General features: G+C 38.9%; 1 protein-coding gene across 3 annotated transcripts; it reads left to right on the top strand.

Moving 5' to 3' along the window:
- The first annotated feature begins 44 nt into the window (after positions 1–44).
- On the top strand, positions 45–27997 carry LOC116247605 (uncharacterized). 3 transcript variants are annotated; one of them, XM_031619798.2, is made up of 36 exons: positions 45–365; positions 454–830; positions 1727–2077; positions 2252–2377; positions 2485–2570; positions 4261–4369; positions 6205–6300; positions 6390–6452; positions 6648–6707; positions 6848–6913; positions 7655–7718; positions 8091–8194; positions 8284–9513; positions 10800–11801; positions 11999–12334; positions 12462–12720; positions 12803–13025; positions 13163–13520; positions 14362–14511; positions 14597–14818; positions 14891–15112; positions 16873–17523; positions 19188–19451; positions 19528–19884; positions 20222–20613; positions 20699–21128; positions 21226–22524; positions 22605–22865; positions 22970–23260; positions 23420–23842; positions 24787–25218; positions 25698–25976; positions 26080–26482; positions 26568–26716; positions 26812–27015; positions 27602–27997. In XM_031619798.2, the coding sequence occupies exons 1-36, from the start codon at positions 308–310 to the stop codon at positions 27719–27721; spliced, it is 11517 nt and encodes a 3838-aa protein (XP_031475658.1). In that variant the 5' UTR covers positions 45–307; the 3' UTR covers positions 27722–27997. The 3 variants fall into 3 exon arrangements, with proteins under 3 accessions (XP_031475658.1, XP_031475657.1, XP_031475659.1); XM_031619797.2 differs by having other exon boundaries at positions 46–365; positions 7637–7718; XM_031619799.2 differs by lacking the exons at positions 45–365; positions 454–830; positions 1727–2077; ... (5 more) ...; positions 6648–6707; positions 6848–6913 and having other exon boundaries at positions 7712–7824.

Genomic DNA, 27997 nt, shown 5'->3' with positions numbered 1-27997 from the left:
GGTTCGAATTTGGGGCGAATTGATTGAACAGCTAACAACAGGATCCTCCCCGAGATTCACATAAAAGCTTTGCCTGCCGGAAAACCCCAGTTCGCACTTCGCAGTCTCGCACCCGAAGCAGTTTCTAAATCCCTCCCCCCCTCCCTCTCCCCTTTCCTGTTCTCTCTCTTTGGCGCGCGCTCTCTCTCTCTCTCTCTTTCGCTCTCCGAGTTTGGTTGAATGCTGTCTTTTACTCCTCTGAAGTCGTAAGACCTTCTTCTCACCCCTTCCAGAGGGGAAGGAGAAGGGAAATCATCGAAACTCGAAGATGAGCCCTATTCAGAACTTCGAGCAGCATGCTCGTCGTCTTATTGAGCCAGAAATCCGTACTATCTCAATCCCTCCCTTGTTGACTCTCCTTGTTTGGGCGTTCTAGGGTTTTGCTTGGATACTGATGTTCTCGTGGTTTTGCAGCGATGCAGACGAGGTTGCAGCTGGCCATGGAGGTCAGGGACAGCCTCGAGGTCGCTCACACGTCGGAGTACCTCAACTTCCTCAAGTGCTACTTCAGGGCCTTCTCATCCGTGCTGACGCATCTGACGAAGCCGCAGTTCTCCGACAGCATCGAACACAAGGTGCGCAACGTCGTCGTCGAGGTCCTCAACCGGCTGCCCCACAGCGAGGTGCTCCGCCCCTTCGTTCAAGACCTCCTGAAGGTTGCCATGCAAGTCCTTACCCTCGACAACGAGGAGAACGGCCTCATCTGCATGCGTATCATCTTCGACCTTCTCCGCAACTTCCGCCCGACCCTCGAGGCCGAGGTCCAGCCTTTCCTCGACTTCGTCTGCAAGGTTGGTGCCCACCTTGCTTTTCTTCCTGTCCCGGATCATCTTTGTCGATAATCCACCTCCGGTAGAGTCCTCCTTGGGTGTCTGTTGTTTCGACGTGGTATTTGATGGTTGGAAGTTGGCATATGGACTGGTATGCTTCCATGTACTAGTGAAATGATTGAAGAATGTTAGTCGTTTTTCTCCCCAATTAACCGTTGGTTTGGACGGTGTTGTGAAATGATTGAAGAAGGTTAGTAGTTTCGCTCCTCAATTAGCCGTTGCTTTGACACAGTATTACGAGCGGAGACCTAGAACCACTATGGGAAGTATGTTCTTGCGCTACACAATATGTGCGTGGAATTCAAGTTACTGACCAATTAATAATCACACATGACCTCTTAACGTGAATCGATCTGAACAATTGTACCCCTCAAGCTTAAATCCACCGAAAATTTGATATTAATATGTTAGTCCTCAATCAATTCTACGGAAAGGTTGACAGGGATACCTGACTCGTCACTCCAACTTATCCATGTGCTAAAGGAATTCATGCCCATTCGTTCTAATCTTGTTGGTGTGTGTTGGTGAGAAGTTTATATCAGTCTATATTTTAGGCTATTTGCTGTGTCAAACAGAACAATTTGTTATAGTCTGAAAATGGTAGAACCCAACTTATACCAACTTTCTGCACGTGAAAGAGAAGAAAAGAAGGCCATGGTGTAACTTTGAGGGTATATAGTGGTCTTATTGATTGTCTCAAATAGAATTTGGTAGGGAAGGATGATAAAGTAAAAAGACCTTCTTGAATCGCTATCTATGAATATGATATTCAGGCACTGCAGTCTGGTTCTTGTTCAGACTTTTTTATTTTATTTTATTTTGACTGGTGAATTGTTGTTTGTGCTGAATGATTGCAGATATATCAGAATTTTGAGAGTACAGTTAGCTACTTTTTCGAGGAGATGAATGTTGATGATATGCATCCAGAACCAACATCTTCTCTGCCTTCATTGGGATACGTTGGGCCTCAGAAGCCACATGAAGGTCCAAACCCTGTGCCGCTCAATCCCAGCACTCGCTCCTTCAAAATAGTAACAGAGAGCCCGCTGGTTGTGATGTTTCTTTTCCAGTTATATGGGCGCCAAGTGCAAACAAACATTCCTCTTCTTCTGCCTTTGATGGTCACTGCTATATCTATACAGGGACCTGCTAAAGTCCCTCCTAGCTTAAAGAGCCATTTTGTTGAATTCAAGGGTGCACAAGTCAAGGTATGATTTCTACTCTTTCATGTTATGGTTTGCAGTGCAGTCCAGTTTTCTGTTAGTTTGATTATAGCATGGGTGGAATTGGTTTTACCTGTTTCATGAGTTTAGTTCGAAACTTTGAGGCACTTTTTGAAATATACTGAGTACTGACAATTATGTTGTTTCCAATTTCTGCAGACGGTTTCATTTTTGACTTATCTTCTGAAGAGCTTTGCTGAGTACATTAGACCACATGAAGAGAGCATATCTAGGAGCATTGTAAATTTGCTTGTTACATGTCCTGATTCTGTATCAATACGTAGGGTATTGGCTGTGATTCTCCTTCTTCCTGTTGATACCGGTTGTTACTCTTCTGCTGTTCCTTGTGAACAAAATTCTATTCTAATCAAGAGTTTTTTGGTGCATTGAAGGAGTTACTGATAGCTACAAGACATGTTCTCTCAACGGATTTTCGGCAAGGGTTTTATAAGTTAATTGATACACTGCTGGAAGAGCGGTATGTAGTCATTTTCTTTTCCTAAATCTTGAACAGTTCACGAAATTCAATTGGCTTCTTGTTGCTTTACTTGTTACCTTAAGTGGCGTAGTGACATGTCCTACTAGTGTTCGCAGAGACAGGTCACCTTAGTGCTATTCTTTTGTGTTTTTTGGTGGTTAGTTTTAAAGATGTCTTCTTTCACTTAAGTCTTATGTAGTCTGTTTGCTAGAGAATTTGAACAATCATTGGTTGGAAACAGGGGACTTGATCTGGCACATCTCATTCTTTATGGCCTTCTCTTGGCACCCTTCTTTGTGCTACTGGCAAGTTGAGATAGTGCAAGCATCCACCCCTGGTGGTAGTTTGAGAGGTTGTTTTGTGTCCATGCTAGTGTAATATATCATGGTTTACTAATTTTGTTGTTGAATGAGATTTTTAAGATAAAACCTGATTGTGAGAATTTCTTGATTGTTCCAATTGATGACTAGTGGATTGCTAGTTTTCTTTAGCTGGAGGTATTTCCTTTTAAGGAGTGGATGTTGTACTTTGCTTTAGTTCTGCACTAATTGTAGTCAGTTCACTTCGAAGTTGAAATGCTATGCTAAGCTGATGCATGGGTGTTTTTTATTTGTCTAGTTTTCTCTTTCTATTTTTTTCTTTTACTTTTCTGAATTATCATCTAGCTGCTTTAGAATAACTTAAACAATTACCATTGTGCACTTCACATTTGAATTTTGATTGTTATGTAGGTGTATGCTTCTCAAAATGGGAAATTGTGGAAACTAAAAATAGGATTTACATGATCAACCATAGTCATTGATGTCTGCGATCTCGAGACTATGGCAAATACATGCATATTAGATAACTAGAGGCTTCCTGATAATGTTTTTCTTTTCTTTTGGCAAAAAAGTCCTGTGAAAGAGGTATCATGATATATGAAAATGGCACAATAATCATGTGAGAGTTTCTTCAATTTTTTGCACATTTTAAGCATAAAATCGCCTTGTGAAAATCTTTTTAGTTTTTTTTTTTGCAACAAAATACCAGTGGGCATATTATTCCATACCATTCTTGAAAAACCACATTTATTTTTTTAGTTTTATCGAGATTTTCATGAGAAAAGTCATTTTTCAAAATAACCACTGAGAAAAACATCATGGGAAATTGCTGGAGCTATGTTTATCACTATGGAACAATTTTTGAAAGTACCAAAGCTTTTGATCTAATTGAGACACTAGTTAGACTCAGATGGGAGGGGCCTCTCAAAGGTACTCCTGATTTTGGCTTAATATGTTATTTGTTGTTCTGATTACATTTCTTAACTTGTTGGATTATTTGATTCAGTCCTTGAAATATTTCATGTCGTTCTTTACTTATGAACATGTCTTTTGCCCTATCATGAATTACGTCCTATTGATATGGTGTTTGTCATACTTTTGATTGTTGTTAATATGATCGTGGTGGATCAGACTAAATTTCGTGAGTTTTTGGATTCCTTCAGTGAGTCCTGGAAATATTTCATCTTTTACTTTACTTTGCAAACATGCCCTTTGCCGTAATACGAATTGCATCTTTCTGATATGGTGGCAATACTGCTCTATGTTTGTTGCACTAACTGTTTTTGTTTTACATAACTTAGCTGTTTAAATGTGCCATCACTCCCATCTTATAGTTTCTGTCTTTTTTTTTTTTTATTATTATTATGTAGGGTCCTAGTGGGAACTGGAAGATTGTGTTTCGAGACATTGAGGCCGTTGGCTTACAGCCTGCTTGCAGAACTAATTCATCATGTTCGGGCAGACCTTTCACTTGCACAGGTTTGTTTTGGAAGTTGCAACAATTAAACTTAAGCATTCAGATTCAATGTTATCAAAGGCGTAGCGTATCGCGTATCGTTACGTATCATAAATGTATCATAAAATTATTTTTTTAATTTTTTAAAATATTAAAAATTCATAAAAAAATAGAAAAAGATCATAAAAAATCCAAAAAAATCCGAAAAAACAAGCAAAATTCAGAAAAAAATCAAGAAATATGTATTTAAAGGAACATTCATGTATATGAAGTATGAAGTATGAACAACACATTCCAAAATAAGAACATACAACTAAAAACATACAAATAATGAAATAAATGTAGGAAATAAGAGAAATGAACTATTCAACGGCAAAAATGAGTTATTTCTTACCTTATTGGTGTTAGAAACCAAAAAGCCCTCTTTCTCCAAGTTTCCCACCGTCCCCAGACTCCCCACAACGAGAAAGAAAGCTTCTTCACCGGCAAAGCTTGATGCAAATGGAGAAAATCTCTAGCGTAGGTTTTAAAGGAACACGCACAAAAGGGGCCGTCGGTCCCCTTTTTGATTTTACACACGTATCGTACGATACGGGGTGTAACCTGATGTTCTTTCCTCTAAAAGTCATTTAAAAAATGAACAGGTTGATTGCGCAAATTTTGCCGCACAGCAGATAAGATGTATGAAACCTGATGACAAAAGGGTTCTACCGCAAAATTTCTAAGTATAACTAGTAAAAGCATGTCCAACATGTTTGTAGAGCCTACCACTTCCAAATGAAACCAATCTGGTGCTGAGCCAAATAGCAGGACTATATTTACTTGATAATTCCAAGTTTCCAACCAATGGCACTTAAAAGACATTATTTCTATGGTCAAGGGCATTGGTGCAGGGCAAGCTGCATCACCTAACAGGATAGATGCTCTACTGGGAAAATCCAACGCAAGCATGAAAAAAACATTGAATGTGACGCTGCATTACAAATTTTCTTATAACATGACAAGTAAATGGTTTAACTCACGAAATCCTATGGCCTAAGGCTGGAGAAAGGTGGCTCCTTTATCAACCAAGGGAACATGGATGAGAAAAGGAATGAAGCACCACAAGAATGGTTTTGGCCTCTTAAAGTAAATAAATAACTGAATCATTTAAACATCCTGCTTATACATCCTAAAGAAGCTTGAAATTAAAATTTCAAATAATAAGGACATAATGCTTGAGCATTGTGGAGCGATTTCAAGGGGACTATATTCCCCAAATGCATGCCTTTTTTATTTTGCCCAAGTATCCATATTCCATAGATAGGTCCCCATCTTTTGACTGCCAGCTATGGGCATTGCTGGCAGTCCTTTAGACTTTAGAGAGAGTATATCTACTAAATGAACACTGATGACTGAACAATAATTGCTACGCTGTCCATTTTGAATATGGAGGACCCCATTGCGCACTTCGCCGCCCCCTCCAAAAAAAAAAAAGGGCAGAGAAAGGAAAACTCTAATCTGTAGGCTTTAGAATGTCAGACTGTCTTACCAAAGTCTGGAATCATTTGCTAAGGGAAGATGAGTGGTAGATTGAATAAAGGGTTGACTTAAGTTTAATTCTATACGTTGCATAAATCTATTGGTCAGGCCACTTAAGGATAACTGCCTTTGGCAGCAAAAAAGATCCCAACAAGCAGAACTCTTGATGAACATAAAAATGTTCCTTTAACTTCATGTGTCAACTGTGTCCTGCCTTGACAAGTGTATCTTTTCATATCAGTTAAAATTTTTGCTTATTTGCATTGTTCAAACATCAGAAACTTTTGAATGCTTTTGAGTCATCTATTGAGATTTGAGAACTAGCCTTGTTTGGCAGCTTTCACGAATTGTCTACCTATTTTCAAGGAACGTGCATGATTCTTCCTTGCCGGTTAGTGTCCAAACCACATGTGCTAGGTTGATGCTAAATCTGGTAAGTAGGTATCCTTTTTATGTTGCAAAAATTTAACATCTTGATCAACTTTGCTACATGAATTGATTTGTTTTGGGGTGCTTTTGTAGGTGGAGTCTATTTATAACAAGGGTGATGATGAAGAACATAGAGAAGAATCCCGCACTATGCTGGTTTGTATTTTATAATTTATACTGTTTTATGATTTCAATGGTTCGTCTCTTTGTTGCTTGTACTATTGGCTCTGCTTCTTATCTCACCTGCTTAATTATTTGTAACATTTTTGTTGCATATTTTACCCTTTTGGATCCTCTCACATTTTTGTTGTCATCTTCTCATACTAATTTCACATTTTCCCTTTCTTCTAGTTAAGGGTTTTAGATGCTTTTGTGGGGAAATTTGGTACATTCAAGCGCACGATTCCACAGGTTGGGAGTAGTTTTAAATTTTGATTTTTTTTTCATTTTATTAGGTGTTTTTTTGAGAGAGATTACAATATAATTACTCTCTCTTTCTCTCTTCTACGTTTTGGGTTTCATTTGTTATTGTTCTTTTGCTTTGTGATTAGCTGCTTAAAGATGGCGAGGAAGGAAAGCACAGTTCTTTGCAGTCGAAATTTGAGCTTCCTGTGCAGGTTTAAATTCAACCTTTCTTCTGTGATACTTGTGTCTGAAGAGTGAAGAGTGTAATAGTTAAAGACTTGCAGTTTTTTGCTTTAGTGACGTATTTGCTTGAATATGTCTATGACTGGAGTATGCTTGACATAAGCTTCAGAGTCCAGACCTGAGGTTGCAATTGTATGCTATGCAGCTATAGTAGGTGCATTTATGTTCACATATGCATATTGATGGCATGTAATCAAGTGTTCTTTTACTTGATCTAAATAATAGGGGCGTGAATATCATGTTAAGAGTGAAATCCTTGAACAAAGAATTTAAGAAATTATGATTGGCAACATGGAATATTTACACTTAGATTGTTGATATGCTCATAGTCAATAAAAGAATATTGTATCAAATGTTCCTATCTGCAATCATGTGTGATAGTCTTTTGCATTTTTGTACCTTCTTTTGTGTGCCCAAGACCTGTATAATGTTCCATATCATAGCTTTTTGGGCCATGGAAATGTTTGCCATAAAAAGTGTGTAAAATGTTAATGTAAGTGCAATATGCAGATTTCTTTTTTTCTTTAACTTGGTTATGCCATTTAAACTGTTAAACCATCTAGACCATACGGATGTGGCCGCAGATTCATGGATGTGGCAATTTTTATGGAACTTGTAATATTAAAATATATGAGAGGACATAAAAATGGAGAATCTGTTGACACAGAATATTATTGTTTACATGATTGCAGGCAGTGCTTAATTTTCAGGTTCCTCAAGAACACTCAAAGGAGGTTGGTGACTGTAAGCAGCTGATTAAAACTTTGGTCATGGGTGAGTATTACAAATCTTCCATCTTTATTTTATTTCTCATAAAGTGGAAGTGACAAAATACTTGAACATAGATTTTTCCTTTTGTGGCTTCAGCTGCAGGATTATAGTGAGTACCTGGGTCTTTATATTTTTCTCGTTCTTTTCTATATCTCTAATACCCTTGACCTGTTAAACACAGGTTCAGAGTCTTAGACTTTGCTTATGTTGTTTCGTCTTTTTCTGTTTATTTATATGTTACGTATGGCCGCCTAAGGGCATTGGTTGAAATAGATTTGTTATGGATTATAAACTTCGCAAATGTCGTGCTATTGTAGCATTTCTATTCTACAATGTGCTTGCGCTAAGCGGTTCTCTGGATGTGCTTTTGTCCAGGGATGAAAACTATAATTTGGAGCATCAGTCATGCTAATGTCAATCGTCCAGGTCAAGTTTCACCACCTTCTCCTGAAACTTCTGCAGGGATGAGGGAAGATGAGGTAATTAAACAATACTAATGTGTGCACTCAGACCCAGTGATCTTTTCTGTTTGTTTGAAGGCTCAGTCATTGGGATCTTCTCTCTCTAGGTCCGTTACATATCAGGCATCCTGAAGAGTGGCGTTCATTGCTTGGAAATCTTTAAAGACAAAGATGAAGAGAAGGACATGCTAGTTCAGTTTTCCCAGATGTTTTTGATAATGGAACCTAGAGACCTCATGGATATTTTTGCATTGTGTATGCCACAATTTTTTGAGTGCATGATCACTAATAATCAGCTACTTCAAATAGTATCTACCCTTCTACAATCTCCCAAGATCCTAAGGCACTTTGCAGATGTACTGGTTAATTTTCTTGTGAGCCGTCTTGATGTACTGAAGCAGCCAGATACGCCTGCCTCAAATTTGGTTCTGCAACTTTTTCGACATCTTTTTGTGGCTGTTTCTAAAGTTCCTGCAGACAATGAACGTGTTCTACTGCCACATGTTTCCGTCATAATGGAAGTTTGCATGAAAAATGCTACTGAGATTGAAAGACCACTTGCATATATGCTGTTACTGCGTACAATGTTCCGTTCTCTTGCTGCTGGGAAGTTTGAAGGGCTCTTCCGTGAGTTGGTACCATCACTGCAACCGTGCCTTAATATGCTGTTAGCGATGGTCGAAGGTCCTGCTGGAGAAGATATGAAAGACCTTGTGCTTGAGCTTTGTTTAACATTGCCTGCACGATTGAGTTCATTACTTCCCCATCTTCCTCGCCTCATGAAACCCTTGGTATTGGCACTTAAAGGAAATGATGAGCTTGTTAGTCTAGGTTTGAGGACACTTGAGTATTGGATTGATAGTTTAAATCCTGATTTCCTTGAACCAAGTATGGCAAATCTTATGTCTGAGGTGATCTTGGCTTTATGGTCTCACTTAAGGCCAAAACCATATCCATGGGGTGCAAAGGCATTACAGCTTCTCGGTAAGCTAGGTGGCCGAAACAGACGTTTCCTTAAAGAGCCACTTGCATTGGAGTGCAAGGAGAACCCTGAGCATGGTCTGCGTTTGATTCTCACTTTTGAGCCCCAAACTCCTTTTCTGGTGCCTCTTGACCGTTGCATCCACTTGGCAATAGCTGTTGTTATGCAGAAATCCATGGCAGTTGACACTTTTTACAGAAAACATGCTCTCAAGTTTCTTCGTGTATGTCTATCATCTCTTTTGAATTTCCGTGGAAATGTATCAGCTGATGGGGTTTCACCAGGGATATTGGCAACCTTGCTGGTCTCATCTGTAGATCCTTCAAGGCGCCGAACTGAGACATTGGATATGAAGGTTTGTTGTTTTCTTTGCTTCTCTAAAATTTGGTGTTGCTTTCCATTTCTTTCCCCTTGCCATTTAAGAGATTATATTTTCAGGATTTGAGAATGGTTTTCAATGCAAGCCTGGTCAGATGATCAGCACGAAAGTTACTGTTGGAAACCATTGTCCTGATGACATCTTTGTGCTGAAAATGCTAGGAAGCTGTTGGTGGTTGCATGTTGATCTTGCCCAGTTTCTTTTTGACTTGATTTTGGAAGTTGTCCAAGTCGCAGTCCTCTGTCACAAGCAAAACTTTTGTAACAAAACTTTTGTTAACTTGTTTTAACTGTCATTGTTTTGTTCTTTCTGAGTATCTGGGCTTTCAAATAGTCAGACTCACGTTAGATAACCATTCATATCGAAGTAGATGGATATGACTCAGAGAATACAAATAATTGAAATTTGGGTAAGATTTGTATTTATGAGGTGATATCCAGTTGAGTCATGTTGTTGCTTTCCCAGCATTAGCTTTCTTATTCCCATAAAATAATTAGTTCATAGGTAGCTCAAGATGCTCACCTTAAGCAACATGAATGACATATAAAATATATTTATGATATGTATGACATGGAGTAGTAACAAACTATGTTCCACAAGTTGGAAGGCACTGCTCAACTCCTTTATCTCATTCATCTTTTTGCACTCTAAGTTCTTGGGGGTTCTGTGCCAAGCAATTAACAATCTCTAGAAATTTGTATTTCACAAAAAAAGGTTAAAATGCAGTATAACGGTTTTGTTTCTTGTCGCATAATGTTGTAGACAAGTTATTCAGTAATGACTGTTAATGATTTGTGTAAAGCATTCTAAGGAGGTCAATACATTACTGTAGCATATATTCTGGTCATTTGAGAAATGTATTTCATTTTTATATATTTTTATTGACAAAAAACTTGAAATCCAAGGATTTGTTGTTGCTATTTGTTTCCTCTGTTCATGGTTATTCTCCAATAAGGTGCTGGATTTTCTTTATAAATATCCATTGGTGCGGAAAATAAATCAGTCTGGTCAGAAGAAGACTATTCTTCATTCATTGGTATTGCCTGGAAAATGTTCTCTAGTGTGCAGTTTGATATGAAATTTACCCTTGTGTGGTTTTGGGAAAGAGAAAGCTTAAGTTGGTTGGGTGATGGTAATCAATGTTGGTTGGACGATGATAATTTTGTTCATTATTGGTACTTAATGAAATTGTCACCTTGAAACTCATTAAGTCATTGTACTTCCTGTAATTGTAATGATGCAACTTGCATTGGGTATTGTAGGTTGACCTTGGTGTCAAGACCAAGACCCAACTCATGGCTGAGAAGTCTGTATTCAAAACTCTCCTGATGACCATTATTGCAACCAGCACTGAACCTGACCTTCAAGATGCTCGGGATGATTTTGTGGGCAATGTTTGTCGCCATTTCGCCATGCTTTTCCATATGGAATTTTCTTCTAGCAGTTTGTCAAGTGCAGGTGCTCAGGTTGGAGGCTCAGTGCTTGCAACAACTAGTGTTCCTGCTTCAAAGTCTCGAACAGCCACATATGGGAACCTAAAAGAGTTGGATCCACTGATATTCTTGGATGCTTTGGTAGATGTCCTTGGAGATGAAAATAGAGTCCATGCTAAAGCTGCTCTTAATGCTCTGAAAATATTTGCCGAAACACTTCTTCTCCTAGCTCGATCAAAGCATGCTGGTGCCTCAACATCCGTAGGTGGCCCTGGAACTCCAATGATGGTATCAAGTCCATCAATGAATCCTGTCTATTCTCCCCCTCCAAGTGTTCGAATTCCAGTTTTTGAGCAACTTTTGCCTCGCCTTCTGCATTGTTGTTATGGAAGCACATGGCAGGCTCAGATTGGTGGTGTAATGGGACTTGGGGCTCTTGTTGGAAAGGTTACTGTTGAGACTCTCTGTGTTTTTCAAGTGCGGATAGTTCGTGGTTTAATTTATGTTCTTAAGAGACTTCCTGCACATGCTGCCAAAGAACAGGAGGAGACAAGTCAAGTGCTCACGCAGGTTCTTCGTGTTGTAAATAACGTTGACGAGGCAAATAGTGAGCCTCGTAGACAAAGCTTTCAAGGAGTGGTAGAGTTTCTTGCGCAAGAGTTGTTTAATCCCAATGCAACACTTATAGTGAGGAAGAATGTTCAATCATGCTTGGCTCTTCTTGCTAGCAGGACAGGAAGTGAAGTATCTGAGTTACTTGAGAATTTGTATCAGCCTTTGCTCCAGCCTCTCATAATGCGCGCTTTACGAAGTAAGAATGTCGAACAGCAGGTAAAATCTGTCTTATCGTGATGTTTTTAGGTTTTTTCTATTTTTGTTAAATTTCAGCTTTTATGTGGCCACTAAGTCCAAAAATTTCCTGATTTCTCTCTCTCTCTCTCTCTCACACACACACATACACACACACCCACCCTTTCCTCCCTTCTTCTCTGTTTAAATTTCTTATGATGCAGTGGCGTTGAATTCAGGTAGGGACAGTAATGGCCTTGAACTTTTGCTTGGCTCTTCGGCCCCCTCTTATGAAGATGACACAGGAGCTTGTGAACATTTTGCAAGAAGCTCTGCAGATTGCTGAGGCTGATGAGACTGTGTGGGTTGGAAAGTTCATGAATCCAAAAGTGAATATGACAGTGACTAAACTCCGTACTGCATGCATAGAATTGCTCTGTACTACCATGGCATGGACAGATTTTAAAACCTCTAGCCATTCTGATCTACGTGCAAAAATAATTTCTATGTTTTTCAAGTCACTTACTTGTAAGACACCAGAAATTGTAACGGTTGCAAAGGAGGGTCTTCGGCAGGTAACTCTCTGAATTTTTACATACATGCAGTTTAATGATGACACATTCAACCTATTTGTTTCTGTAGTTTTGAAGCTTTATCTTGTTCTACTTCGGCACACCAACATTTTTTTGTTGAATGGTTTAGGTTATTCAACAACAGAAGCTTCCCAAGGAGTTACTGCAGAGCAGTCTCAGGCCTATTTTGGTTAATTTGGCACACACAAAGAGTCTCACTATGCCTCTTTTGCAAGGTCTTGCTCGTCTTCTTGAACTCTTGTCAAACTGGTTCAATGTGACATTGGGTGGTAAACTGTTGGAACACCTAAAAAAATGGCTTGAACCGGAAAAGCTTGCTCAAACTCAGAAATCCTGGAAACCTGGTGAAGAGCCGAAGATTGCAGCAGGTAAATTTTATCTATGCTACTTGTGAGGGAATAACATTTTCTGCTTTTTGTTTTTATCTGACAAGCTTCTGTTATGCTGCAGCTATTATAGAGCTTTTCCATCTTCTTCCACCAGCAGCGGGGAAGTTCTTAGATGATCTTGTTTCCCTTACTATGCAATTAGAGGCTGCCCTTCCTCAAGTTCATGTTTACAGCCAACTGAACAGCCCTTATCGCTTGCCACTTACAAAGTTTCTAAATCGTTATGCTACTGATTCAGTTGACTATTTTTTGGCACGTTTGGGCCAACCTAGATATTTCAGAAGGTGGGGCTTGTGTAGAGCTATTATTTGGTTTACATCTCTATGCTTGTTCACTATTGTCTTAGCGGGTTTATAAATATAATCTGTTCGGAGTCTGTGCTTCATTCGTCCTCTTATGTTTCTCTTGATTGTATGAACAGGTTTATGTATATAATTCGTTCAGAGGGTGGGCAGCCTCTTAGAGAAGAGCTTGCAAGATCACCTGAGAAGATACTTGCAAATGCTTTTCCACAGTTCGTCAATAAAATGGATGAGTCTGTTACTACTCCTACAAATAATGATGGGAATGTTGCTACTGAAAACTTTGGCCCCTCATCAACCACTGCACCAAATTCTGATGCTTATTTTCAAGGCCTTGCGCTCATCTCTGCCATGGTGAAATTGATGCCTGATTGGCTACAGTCAAACCGTGTTGTTTTTGATACCTTGGTTCTCCTTTGGAAATCTCCAGAAAGAGTAACTCGTTTACAAAATGAACAAGATCTTAATTTGGAACAGGTAAAATCATACATATTACTCAATCAAATTCTGTCCTTTGACTGGGCTAATTTTATAGGTGATGCTCAAAATTTTGACTTTTCATACTTGTGTTTTTCTTTTCTTGCTAATTTAGTTCTTGCATGTGCTCATCTAATAAGAAGAATATGTGCTTTATCTTCAGAGATTATGAACTTAAGTTGGTGAATTAGTGGTTAAAAGACCTAGTTGATGTCTATGAAGCCTAAAGAGTTTATTGATGTTACCTGAGAGGCTGAGACTAATTGGCCTCGTTGGGACCCCATGAAAACTGAAATAATTAATTGTAGTGTTATTTTATAATTTTTAGAATAATAAAAGAATCTAACATTGAAGATTCCACTTTTGCCCCACTTCAAGACATTAGGAAAACATAAAAAAGGAACCAACTTGGGTGATATCCACCTAGGCATGTAAGGAAGGCTGCACCAGGGTGCCCCTTAGACCAACACATTCTGTGTTTTCATTGGAAAGGCGTATTGAGATTGTGGCATGAAAATGGCACAGGGATTTATCTCTTTAGAAGCAATTCTCACGTTGATGCAATCCAGTGTGGGAGGATTCTCTGTATCTCTTTCTCTCGTGTCTTTCAATTTACTTCATTCTTATATGATGTCTATTTTGGATAAAATTTCCTTAGAGACCAGCATAATAAACAAAAAGGGAGATGTTATGACCTTTTTAGAGTCTTCCTTGTCCCACATTGCATTCCTTCTAACGTGAATGGTGTACATTGTGTTTGATCAAAGGTTTCATCTGTCCATTGTGGATCCTTGCATTTGTATTCACATGAGTTAACTGGTGGGTGGTTTCTTTCTAACAGGTGAAAGAAAGCAAGAGGCTTGTCAAGTGCTTTCTAAATTACTTGCGTCATGACAAAACTGAAGTTAATATCTTATTTGATATGCTGTCCATCTTTTTGGTCCGGACACGTATAGACTACACGTTTTTGAAGGAATTTTATTTTATTGAGGTTCTCTCTCTCTTCTTTCTTTCTCTATCTCTTCACATTCATATGTGCACTTCCTAAACTAAACTTGCTGTGTGCTCCTTTTCAGGTTGCGGTGCATTATCCTACTCATTTGAAGAAAACTCTTCTGTTACACTTCCTGCTTCTTTTTCAATCAAAGAAATTGGAACATGAACACATGGTTGTTGTCATGCAAATGCTCATTCTTCCTATGCTAGCTCATGCATTTCAAAATGGTCAATGTTGGGAAGTTCTGGACCAAAATATTATCAAAACTATTGTGGAGAAGATTCTTGACCCTCCCGATGAGGTGGTTCTGCTTTGCTTATTGGAATTACTTGTTAGTTGGGTTTGGTATATATAAATCTTTCTTTACATGCAGGTCAGTGCCGAATATGATGAACCCTTGAGGATAGAACTTCTGCAGCTTGCTACTTTGCTTTTGAAATATCTACAGGGAGACCTTGTCCATTACCGGAAAGAAATGATCAAGTTTGGTTGGAACCATCTTAAGCGTGAAGACAGTGCCAGTAAACAGTGGGCATTTGTTAACGTTTGTCACTTTCTGGATGCTTATCAAGCCCCAGAAAAAATAATTCTTCAGGTACCATAATTTTTTAAAATTTCTGTGCACTTTTCCTTCTGGTAATAATGTAACCGAGTATAAGAAAAAGTCAAGTGATGTTTTGAGTTCTGAAATTGAGCTTCCTATCTGGCCTGTGTCAGGTTTTTTCAATGTTAGGGATGAATAATTCAGCAATTTATGTACATGACATGAAGCTTAGGCATTTTTATTGATCTTCCATTTTCACAAGCATGTTGTTCTTACTTCTATCAATTAAAATGTTATGGACTGAGCTCTTGGTGAGACACAAGTGTCTCTGATGAGTTAGTTGCTCGCTCATACGAACACTTGACGAGAACCAAATGTCTCTTATGAGTTAGATGCTCCTTCTTTGTACTTTTCCCAAATGGGACCTTTCATTTACCAAGGACTACTTAATGGTAACCTACTGCTTGCCATTTTCAAAAGCAACTTCCTTCATCTTCCCTCTCTATCTGAATTAGTGCTTCCAAAAGCTGGCTCGACAGTTTCATACATGGCTTTTCAATTGGCTAGCACTTATTCTGAAGAATGTTTAGTTAGGTGGGAGAACAAGCTGAAAGCCGGAAACCATATGGATCAATTATGAAGCTAGCAAGCAAATCAGAGTCAGTAATTCCAAGTAAATTTTTGTTCGTTCTTGCACAAGCTGTCTTTGTTTTCAATAGAACTTGTTAATGGGCTTTTGTATAATGGTGGGAAGTTATGAGTGAACTCCATCGCCTTCATTCTGTATAGGCTATCCACTTCTACTCTTTACTATGTGATGGTATTTTATTAGTGGTGTTTCCGTAACAAATATGAGGAGTATGCATATGTTGTATAATTGGTTAATTTAATAAATTGAAGTTATAATTGGACAAGGAAAATGTTACAATGCGTTTATAAGATTTTGGGACTTGTCAAGTTTTCTGAGCACTCATTCTTGCTGTCATCAAGTGACTGGTATTGAATGTTCTGCTCTAAGATAGTTTTATCTAGTTCTTGTTGTCGTACTTTAAAATTTTGTTGCTTTATTTGTGAGGTTGATATGCTGAGTACTTTGTTGGTTTATTTATGAGGTTGATATGCTGAATTCTTAAATGGCTCAATGCACTATCCTCATATGGTTTAAAATTTAAAAGTTGTTGCTTTGATGTTTTGGTAAGATGCAATATGGATTTTCTGGTAGATAATATGTCATCATTTAGCATTTATTCATAGTTCATACTAAAGGCATGTAGCTGGTCAACAAATCATTATTTGACCTCATTATTTTCTTCCCATTCTTTGCTGACTCGGTGAAGTCTAATGCTGGAGAATTGGTATACTAGACCAGCGTTATCTGTCCGACGAAGATTTTGGCCGCGATTGGTCAAGCCTTGCATATCAATTGGCGGGAGAGGTCCTGGCCTTGCTTGGGTTGGTTTGTCTAAATATAGCTGGTTCATGACGTTTTAGTGGTGTATGTGTGTGATCTATTATTGTGTATGGATATATTCAACCATTAGTAGATGAAATTGACCTAGGGCAGCCTGTGTCAAGCTCACTAAAATCTGGTTCAGGGCTACCACCTAGTTTGTGTGGGATCCTGCTACAAAAACCATCCTTGGGGGCTAGGGTCAAACCCATGGGCTTGCCAGACTGTTCTGCACTTTTGCTGAAAATCTCGTCCGAGTTGGTTCTTCAGGTTCAGTGGTTTGCTCTCATTTCACTTTGAAGCTTTGGAATAAGTTTGCATCTTATTTGAGAGAATTACTGCTAAGGCAATTTTCATGCAGGTTTTTGTTGCTTTACTGAGAACATGTCAATCGGAGTATAAGGCCCTGGTCAAGCAGGCTCTTGATGTGTTAATGCCTGCACTGCCTCGAAGATTGCCTCCGGAGGATGTCCGCATACCCATTTGGATCCGTTACACCAAAAAGATCATGGTGGAGGAGGGTCATTCAGTCCCTCATTTAATTCACATATTTCAGCTCATTGTTCGGCATCCAGACATCTTTTACCGTTGCCGAGCTCAATTTGTACCTCAAATGGTGAATTCACTTAGTCGACTTGGATTGCCTTATAGCACCTCTCCTGAGAATAGGCGTCTTGCTATTGACCTGGCTGGGCTGGTTGTGGCATGGGAACAGCGAAGGCAATCAGAAATGAAGGCAACACCAGACATTGACAGCCATAGTCGTACTAGTGAGGCATTTAATGCAAATGCTTTGGACAATGATACAAAGCTTCTTCCAGATAGTTCTTCATTTGCCGATGATCTGAGTAAACGCGTCAAGGTGGAAGCTGGTTTGCCATCGTTAAGCATGATGTCACCTAGTGGCTCTTCAATTCCCAATATTGAAACACCTGCATCTGCCAGCCAACATGATTTGTCTTACAAACCAAATGCTGCCATGGAAGAAATGATTATTAACTTTCTCATCCGAGTAAGTTTAAGTTAGTATTTTTTTTATTACTCATGCCTCCTTCAAAGTTATTTTTCTCTTTCTCTCATGCTCATTATGGGCTATTCCATCTGGGAACATTCTCCTGGCAAGTGTCATCCAGAGCTTATATGCAAATTTTGTTCATGTTTCAAAGCGCACTGTGTTCAGTTACTTTATGTACTTGTTCTGTGACTACAAGGCAGAAAATTATGTCATGAAATCAATTGAGTTTTTGTTGACATATGCATAAAGTTCTAACGCTGAACATACTTGAGTAAAAACTGGAAAGATTATGTTGTCTCTTATTAAATCTTTTGGCATGACACTCTGATATGTACAACTGAAAAATATATAGTTTGTGAACAAACATATTGTTTGGCTACCATATTGCGGAAGATACAGAAACGTGTGACCCTTTGGTGGAATATCATCTATGAGTTGTCTAAGGGGACAGATGTTTCTTGATGAATAATGATTGTATGTGTTTTGGGTAATCTTGCTTCCTTTATGGTTGATATCTTTCACTTTACCCAACTAAAATAACAATTTCCTAATATAACAAAGTAGAGGTTGAAGTTGGTCTTTTGATTCTTGATAAACCCTCCAGCCTAATTGTTTGGAAAAAGTCAAAGAGTCTTCTTGTACTTTTGCTGGGGTTGGGTTGTGGCTGACCTCCAGCCATTCATTCAGCAATTTACAGCCTTTTCAGCTACATCTTATCTTTCTCCACTTCTTTTTCAATACATCCCTTTTTCTTTTGCGTGTTTTTTTTTTTCTTTTTAGTCTTCTTCACATCTCTTTCCTGTTTGACACTTTGACTTCCCTTTTCTTCCTCTTCCTTTTGTTCTCTTCCCCATTTCCTCCTTTCATGTCACAACATTTTTTTTTCATTTTCCTCTTCTTTCTGACATTTTTCTTCTTCCTACATAGAGAGCACCATGATTTGCTTTCTTCTCCGCTTCTGATCACTGCCTAATTTTTTTTCTTTTCCCTTCTCAATTCATTAACCTTTTTATTTTTTTTCTGCTTCCAATTTGCTTCTGATTCACTTCAGGATCTATTTCTGGTTTGAGGGAAAAAAAAGAAAGAAAAAGATTAACCTGTATTGACCTGCCTAGAAAGCCCAGTGGTAGTGGACTTCTTATGCGAAGATCTTGGTGTGCTTCAGATGACTTAATTTCTTTGCATCTCTTAACAAGTGGAATTGGTATTTGGACATGCTTGTAGAACTTTCTTTCCATTTTATTTTATCAGCAATATGATTTTGGTCTTGCTCCCAAATGGTGTATTTTACTTGGATGATGTTGTTAGAAGTTTTTGTTCCTGTTGGTTCAGATCAATTTCCTGTTATTCTGAACATGTTGATAATATGTCATCAATCTTGGTCTTCTGATTTCAATCTTGTTTACTTGGAGTTGAACTCTTGCAATCATGAAATATTGGTCTAGAATCTCTTACTTGGTTGTTCAGAAGGTAATTTCATTGTCAAGTTTTACCAATGCCACTTCGTTATCATGTTTAAGTGTTTTAGCTAACTTGCATTATGAATATTATAGTGAGAGAATTTGTTATTATTACCATCTTTTATCTTTGGATAACAACTTATAGCTGTTAACTTTTGGTTTGTATTATTCTGCATATGTAACTTTTGTTTTTCAATGCAGGTTTCATTGGTTATAGAACCGAAAGACAGGGAATCTACAGCCATGTATAAACAGGCATTAGACTTATTATCTCAAGCCTTAGAAGTCTGGCCAAATGCGAATGTGAAATTCAATTACCTTGAGAAGTTACTTGGTAGTTTCCAGCCTTCTACGCAGTCCAAAGATCCTGCAGCAGCTCTTGCTCAGGGTCTTGATGTCATGAATAAGGTACTGGAGAAGCAGCCACAGCTATTTATCCGGAACAACATCAATCAGATATCTCAAGTAAGCTTGGAATATTTTGTTTACTTAGGTTGGTGCAAAAATATTTGAGGTTCTAATTCCAATTCCTGTTTGACAGATTCTCGAGCCGTGCTTCAACAATAAGATGCTGGATGCGGGGAAATCACTTTGCTCCCTACTGAAATTGGTTTTTACTGCATTTCCTTTAGATTCTTCCAGTACACCTACAGATGTGAAGATGCTCTATCAAAAGGTTGAGGATCTTGTACAGAAGCATCTTTTAGCTGTAACTGCATCTCAGTTATCTCTTGATGTTACCTCTGTAAATCCAGTGATAAGTTTTGCTCTCTCTGTCATTAAAACCTTAATGGAGGTTCAGAAGTCATTTGTTGACCCTTTCATTATGCCCTTAGTTCGTGTTCTTCAACGCCTATCACGTGAGATGGGATCTTCAGCAGGGTCCCATGCCAGACAAGTAAGTGGGTATTTTCTGGCTTGCCTTTTTCATGGAAACCATGCACAGTTCACATTATGCTTTTTTAGTGCAATCTATATTGTGTTTTTATATCTTCATAACTTTGTTCTGGTTGGTGGGTAATAAAAAAACTCACATGTCAGCTTAGGGTAACTGGGTGAGCTACTTTTGTTTGTTATGATCCTGTGCTGTCGGACCTCTTACCATCTAATCCTTAATGAGCTTTGATACAATTCCATCTCGACAGCATTTTTTTAGATCTTTATGTCATTTACATATAGGTTATTGATTTACCATTACATTATACTCAATATAGTTATGAAACATCTTAAATCAGGTTCAGAGGTTTGACCAAGATTCTGCTTCAAGTAATTCACGTGTGGTTCTTTCAGAAGCTAGCTCAGTGTCTACTAATCTGAAGTCTGTGTTAAGGCTCATAAGTGAAAGGGTTATGCTTGTTCCTGAAGGCAAACGGGCAATAAGCCAAATCCTGCATTCAATACTTTCAGAGAAATGTGTAGATCCAAGCGTTCATTTATGTATCCTTGAGGTGATGAAGTCTTGGATTGAAAATGACTTCCGGCCAGCTGCATCTGGTGCGAAGGACATTGTTTCATACCTTCTGAAGCTTTCACAGGTTGATAGGCAGAGTTTCTCAATGAGTTTCCTAGAGGAGTGGGATGGAAAGTATCTTGAACTACTTTATGGGCTTTGCGCAGATGCGAATAAGTAAGTGCTTTTTGCTTTTGCAAGCTAGTAATTGGTGGCTCTTAATCCTCAAATTTTAATTGATTTTTGTACACTTTGAATATAGATATCCAGTGCACATCCGCCAAGAAATTTTCCAGAATGTCGAAAGGAAATATATGCTTGGACTTAGGGCAAATGATCCTGAAATAAGGCAACAATTCTTTAAAATCTATCACGAGTCTCTGGGGAAGACTTTGTTTCAGAGGCTACAATATATCATTCAAAACCAGGACTGGGAAGCCTTGAGTGATGTTTTCTGGTTGAAACAAGGCCTGGATCTTCTTCTAGCTGTTTTGGTTGAGAATGAACCGATTACACTTGCTCCGAACTCTGCACGTGTACCCCCATTGATGGCAGCAGGGTCTTTGCAAGATTACGCTGGAATGCAACCACAAATTTCTGAAGTTTCAGAAGACCCTGAAGGAGGCCAACTTACATATGACCTTCTAGTGTTTAGACATGCAAAGTTTTTGAATGAGATGAGCAAGCTTCAGGTTTCTTATTTTCTACTTTGATTTTTTCACCTTGATTGACATTTTGTTGGCTGGTTATTTTTGTTACAGTTGGAACTAATCTCTTGTCATTTTATAGGTTGCTGATCTTGTCCATCCACTAAGAGAGTTATCCCATACAGATTCTAATGTTGCATACCATTTGTGGGTTCTAGTGTTTCCAATTGTTTGGGTAACTCTTCAAAAGGATGAGCAGGTAGCATTGGCCAAACCCATGATTTCCCTTTTGTCAAAGGACTACCATAGGAAGCAGCAGGAAAAGCGGCCAAATGTTGTTCAAGCTCTTCTGGAAGGCCTGCATTTAAGCCATCCTCAACCGAGAATGCCTAGTGAGCTTATTAAGTTTTTGGGTAAGACGTACAATGCATGGCACATTTCTTTAACACTTTTAGAGAGCCACGTTATGCTATTTATGAATGAAACTCGGTGTGCCGAGGCACTTGCTGAGTTGTATCGGTTGCTAAATGAAGAGGATATGCGGTGTGGTCTCTGGAAAAAAAGATCAATCACTTCAGAAACCAGAGCTGGACTTTCATTGGTGCAGCATGGTTACTGGCAACGTGCTCAGAATCTTTTTTATCAGGCCATGAGCAAAGCAACACAAGGTACTTATAACAACACAATCCCCAAAGCTGAAATGTGTCTTTGGGAGGAACAATGGATCTCCTGTGCACGCCAACTAAGCCAGTGGGATGTCCTTGTTGATTTCGGCAGAAGTGTTGATAATTATGAAATACTGCTTGATTCTCTTTGGAAGGTTTCTGATTGGGCATACATGAAAGAGCATGTGTTTCCAAAAGCTCAAGTAGAGGAGACAACAAAGTATCGCTTGGTGCAGGCTTATTTTGCTCTTCATGAGGGAAACACAAATGGTGTTGAAGAGGCTGAGTCTAAAGTGGGGCAAGGGGTTGATCTGGCATTACAACACTGGTGGCAACTACCTGAGATGTCTATCCAGTCACGGACACCCCTGTTGCAGCAATTCCAGCAGTTGGTTGAAGTACAGGAGTCTGCTCGGGTGATGTTAGATATAAAAAATGGGAGCAAGCAACTATCTGGTGGTCCTGTTTCTGGTGTTCATGCAGGCTATATGGAACTCAAGGACATACTTGAGACCTGGAGGCTCAGGACTCCTAATGAATGGGACAATTTGACTGTTTGGTATGATTTGCTTCAGTGGAGGAATGAAGTTTACAATACTGTAATTGATGCTTTTAAAGATTTTGGACCAACCAATCCCCAGCTCCACCACCTTGGCTACCGTGATAAGGCTTGGAGCGTGAACAAGCTTGCCCATATAGCCCGCAAGCAAGGGCTTCATGATGTTTGTGTCACAATTCTTGATAAGATGTATGGGCATTCCACTATGGAAGTTCAGGTATGCCGTTGCTATGATTTTTCTTGAGTTACATAGAATATGAATGAGTTCTTAGCTAGTTTCTTCACTTATTTTTGCAGGAAGCATTTGTGAAAATAAGAGAACAGGCAAAGGCTTATTTGGAAATGAAAGGAGAGTTGATCAGTGGCTTAAATCTTATCAACAATACAAATCTTGATTATTTTCCTTTGAAAAATAAAGCTGAAATTTTTCGGCTAAAGGGTGACTTTCTATTAAAGCTAAACGACTGTGAGAACGCGAACGTTGCTTACTCAAATGCAATCGGCCTCTTCAAGCAGTTGCCAAAAGGATGGATAAGCTGGGGAAATTATTGCGATATGGTAGTTATTTTTTTCTTTGCTGTCCTGCATTTTGTGATTTCAGGTAGTTCAGCGTTCATTCAGTTTCACTTGTCAGAAATATCTGATGGCAAACTGTTTCTTAGGTCTACAAAGAAACCCGTGACGAGATGTGGTTAGAATATGCTGTGAGTTGCTTCCTTCAAGGTATCAAATATGGGGTTTCCAATTCTAGGAGCCATCTAGCTCGTGTTCTTTACTTGCTTAGTTTTGATACTCCAAATGAGGCTGTTGGGAGGGCATTTGACAAGTATGCGGAGCAGATACCCCACTTTGTCTGGCTTCCTTGGATACCACAGCTTTTACTTTCATTGCAGAGGTCAGAGGCACCCCACTGTAAGCTTGTTTTGCATAAGATTGCAACTGTATATCCACAGGTAAAAAGATGTCTTGCTTGATGAAATTGTTTCTTTGTTAATTTAATCTTGTCCTGCACTTAATGAACATTGTTTTCTGATTTTGATTGTTTAAGTTCTCCGACTGTATTATCTGGTGTTTGTTTGATGATCATGTACATCTGATTTCCTTTCCAAAAGGCTCTGTATTACTGGCTACGGACATATCTGCTGGAACGACGTGATGCTGCTAACAAATCTGATCTTGGAAGGGGCATGTCAGTGCCTCAACAGCGCTTGCAGCCAACTACTTCAGCAAATCCTGGAGGAAATTTGAACTCTGATAGTCAAGGACACCAGTCCAGTACCCTTGGAGCATCTCATGAAAGTGGAAATTCTCAAGGACAGGAAACAGAAAGGTCCACTACTATGGAAGGAAGTATTCAACCAACTCATGAAGGGCAGATCACAAGTTCATCAACCCTCTCGGAGAGCAACCAAGGAACATTCAGGCGCAGTTCGGCACTTAGTTGGGTTGCTTCTGCGGCTACTGCTTTTGACACTGCCAAAGACATAATGGAAGCCCTTCGAAGCAAGCACTTGAATCTGGCTAATGAACTTGAGGTTGGTAATGAATACCTTTTTTATTCCTAAGAAGCTCCAGAAAAGGCTAGGTAAAAGTCATGTCCGTACTTTTCTCTTGCTCATTGAAGAAAATGAAAATCTGGTTTAGCTATTTCTTCTTGGCACTATTAGTCACTTGTTTCATTTAGATCTTGTTATTCAATTATTCAATCTACATCCATGAAACATTTTACTGCGAAATTCCTTTTCCCCGAGTCCTGGCCAGAGATAGTAGATGTGAAATAGGGGAAATATATCTACCGTGAAGGTTAGAGTTAATCTCATCTCCCTAGAAAATATTGTAAGGCTTGTAGGCAGTTCAAAAGTACATTTTGTAGATGTGCGTTCTTTTTCGAGAAAGCGATGAAGCTGGATATAGTCCATATAAACAAACAAGTCACATATACAGATGCAATAAATCAGGTAGCGTGAATAAGATCTTATGCTTGAGCAATGATCATTAACTTGTATGAGGTGGCAAATAGCAATAAAAACTACAGATATTCAAAAAATCGAACGCACTTCCATCCACTTTGTCTTGCTGTCTGTCCCACATGCTCTGATTTTTTAACAATTCCGACCATATAAATTGATTTATGCCCAAAAATTTGGGATTCCCAATTAAAAAAGATCCTGGCTTTTGGATATATAGATCAGATTTATGATGCATTTAAAAAAATACTTATCTTTGTTCCCAATCTGTTTATAGAAAATAGTTTGATTTTGGATGGACTCCACTTTTTTGTTCTTACTGAGTCCATCTCTATGGTTAGACTTATGAAAAGAAGCTGAGTGCATGCCAGATGGCCTGTTTTAGATGGTCAAACGTAAAGCTACATTACATATTATTTAGTTATTGTTTAATTTATGTTATATATGCATGTATATGTTCTGTATTTCTTTATGTATGTATGTGTATACATCTCATTAATCACTCTTTGCAGGGTTTGCTTACCGAAATTGGTTCAAGGTTTGTTCCCTTGCCAGAAGAGAGGCTGTTGGCAGTTGTTCATGCCCTTCTACATCGTTGTTACAAATATCCAACTGCTACCACTGCTGAGGTTCCTCAGGCCCTCAAAAAGGAGCTTTCAGGAGTCTGTAGAGCCTGTTTTTCAGCGGACACAGTAAACAAACATGTTGATTTTGTGAGAGAGTACAAGCAAGACTTTGAACGTGATTTGGATCCAGAAAGTGCGGGAACTTTTCCTTCTACCTTGTCTGAGTTGACTGAGCGGTTGAAGCATTGGAAGAATGTTCTTCAGACAAATGTTGAGGATAGGTTTCCAGCTGTTTTGAAGCTGGAAGAGGAAAGTAGGGTATTGCGTGAGTTTCACATTGTTGATGTTGAAGTACCCGGACAATATTTCACCGACCAGGTAAGCTAAATTGCTAATTCACTTATGGTTTGTGACTCTGTCTATTGTTTGTTTCAGTCTACAAGATGATAAATATGTGTATTTCACTGCATGTCTCTCTTCATCCTGTGAGGCGATCTTACTTGGACTTGCTACCAGGAGAATCTTATGTGGAAAATAAAGATGTACCTTGTCCTATGTTCCGGCATTCTCCTTGCTTCATTTACTGAAATTAAAAAACATTAGAGAAACTATGTATAAAAATATACAACTTTTCATACTTTTTTAAAAGTCTAAAAACACATCAAGCAGGTGATTTTCTATGAAATATGTTACGTGACATAGTCCTGACAAGGAAAAGATAGTTCAAGAAAAACTTTTCACCTCCTCAATCATGAAGCAGTCGTATGAGAATAATTCTCTGATCAATGAAAGAGTGGATCCTTCTGGTACTTTTGTCTACTGTTGGAAACTTCTTTACGTGCTGCTTGTTTTTGCAGGAAATTGCACCTGACCATACCATAAAACTTGACAGAATTGGAGCTGATGTTCCTATAGTTCGTCGGCATGGGAGCAGCTTCCGTCGACTAACTTTTATTGGTTCTGATGGCTCACAACGCCATTTTCTTATCCAAACATCTTTAACTCCTAGTGCTAGAAGTGATGAACGTATTGTGCAGCTATTTCGTGTTATGAATAGGATGTTCGACAAGCACAAAGAATCAAGGCGGCGACATCTTTGTTTTCATACCCCGATCATCATACCTGTTTGGTCTCAGGTATAATTTTTCTTTAGATGCACTTTTTTATTGCTTTTGTAATTTTTTAAGTGCTTGCTTTTTTCTATTTTAATTTATATGGCTCGAATATCTGTAATGATAGGTTCGAATGGTAGAGGATGATCTGATGTACAGTACTTTTCTAGAGGTTTATGAGATAAACTGTGCTCGAAATAACCGTGAGGCAGACCTCCCAATTACTCATTTCAAGGAGCAGCTTAATCAAGCAGTTTCAGGTCAGCTGCAGGCCGAAGCTATCGTGGATATTCGTCTCCAAGCCTATAACGAGATAACAAAGACCTATGTGACAGAGAATGTTTTCTCACAGTACATGTATAAAACTCTTCCAAATGGCAACCACCTCTGGGCTTTCAAGAAGCAATTTGCAATCCAGCTTGCACTCTCTAGCTTTATGTCCTATATATTACAAATTGGAGGGAGGTCCCCAAACAAGATCCTCTTTGCCAAGAACACTGGCAAAATATTTCAGAATGATTTTCATCCTGGTAAGTTGACTTTGCAGACTGGCCATGCTGTCTAAGTGAGTTTATTTCTGAGTGGTCATGTGAAATTGTCTGATCTGTTTTACAGCTTATGATGTGAATGGAATGATTGAATTCAATGAACCGGTGCCATTTCGTCTTACGAGGAATTTTCAAGCTTTCTTCTCCCATTTTGGTGTAGAAGGGTTGATTGTCTCTGCCATGTGTGCAGCAGCTCAGTCTGTTGTTTCTTCTAAGGTATCAAGCTCATGCATGGCTGGTATTTTTTAGCATAAAGTTTTCAACGAATCTTTTCAGATAGATGTTTACCTTGCTAAAAATTGAACTTACAGCAAGCCCAACACATTCGCCATCAATTAGCTATGTTTTTCCGTGATGAATTGCTTTCATGGTCATGGAGAAGACCATTGGGCATGCCTTCCGCACCTGCTGCTGCAGGGGGTATGAATCCTTTGGAATTTGAGCAGAAGGTTGCCACCAATGTTGAGCATGTTATTGGCCGCGTCAAAGGAATTGCTCCTGTGTGCGTTGAGGAGGTGAGCTTGTTTTGAGTTGTAGATCTTTTATGTTTCCTGATGAAAGTGTTGGACGGAAGTCGTTTTGGCTAAGGTTTTAACTAGACCTCAGCCTGATAACTAATTATGCGGAGGTACCCCTCCACGGCCAGCTAATTTTATTTGCGAACGAGTCCTCAGCCTGCTAACTAGCTATGTGGCGGTACCCCTCCTCAGCCAGTTAATTTCGTTAATGAATGAGACCTCAGCTTGCTAACTAGCTAGGTGGGGGTATCCTCAACAGCCAGTTAAACTTGTCTATAAGACTTTTTGATGTTTTATTCACCTTAGTTTGCAAAACCAATAAAGAACTTTCCCTCATGAGATTTCTGATGGTCAAGCTTTGACATGCACTCTAATATATGTTCGCTTTTCCAATTTATATATCAAAGATGTTATTCCTTCTACTACCTGGTCTAGAAAACCAATGACGTTAGTCAGTTTCCCTTGTTATATTGCTAGATCACCTGTGGTTTTTCACATTGCTCTCATGTTCTATTCCATGTTACTTTGAGGGTGGCCGTTTGACCTTGGTGGCTACTGTTTCATTTTTTTTCCCTTCATGCAGGAGGAGAGTGCAACAGATCCACCCCAGTCTGTTCAGAGGGGAGTGACTGATCTAGTTGAAGCTGCACTATGCCCCAGAAGCTTATGCATGATGGATCCAACATGGCATCCTTGGTTTTAACATACCTCGGGATCTTTTCTTGCTTAGGTACTACTTGTGCAGAGCCATCCAAGTGTTATATCGAGCGGTTACCATAATTAAATTCCTTTTATCATTTTATGTATTGTCTTGTAAATATCTACAATTACAAAATCAGCTCTCAATTCTGTAAATCATTCAATAGCGTTTCAGTGAAGCTAGCCCCTGTATGTGTTCCACGGGCAAATTATTGTTGAACTTCTATAATGCAAGAAATGTGCAAGTTTATGATCAATTCTTGTAAGTTTGTCTGATCAA

This window comes from Nymphaea colorata, chromosome 2 (genome assembly GCF_008831285.2).
Source record: "Nymphaea colorata isolate Beijing-Zhang1983 chromosome 2, ASM883128v2, whole genome shotgun sequence".
NCBI classification, from domain to species: domain Eukaryota; kingdom Viridiplantae; phylum Streptophyta; class Magnoliopsida; order Nymphaeales; family Nymphaeaceae; genus Nymphaea; species Nymphaea colorata.
Note: the sequence above shows the minus strand (reverse complement) of the source record. Positions and strands in the feature narration are given on the sequence as shown.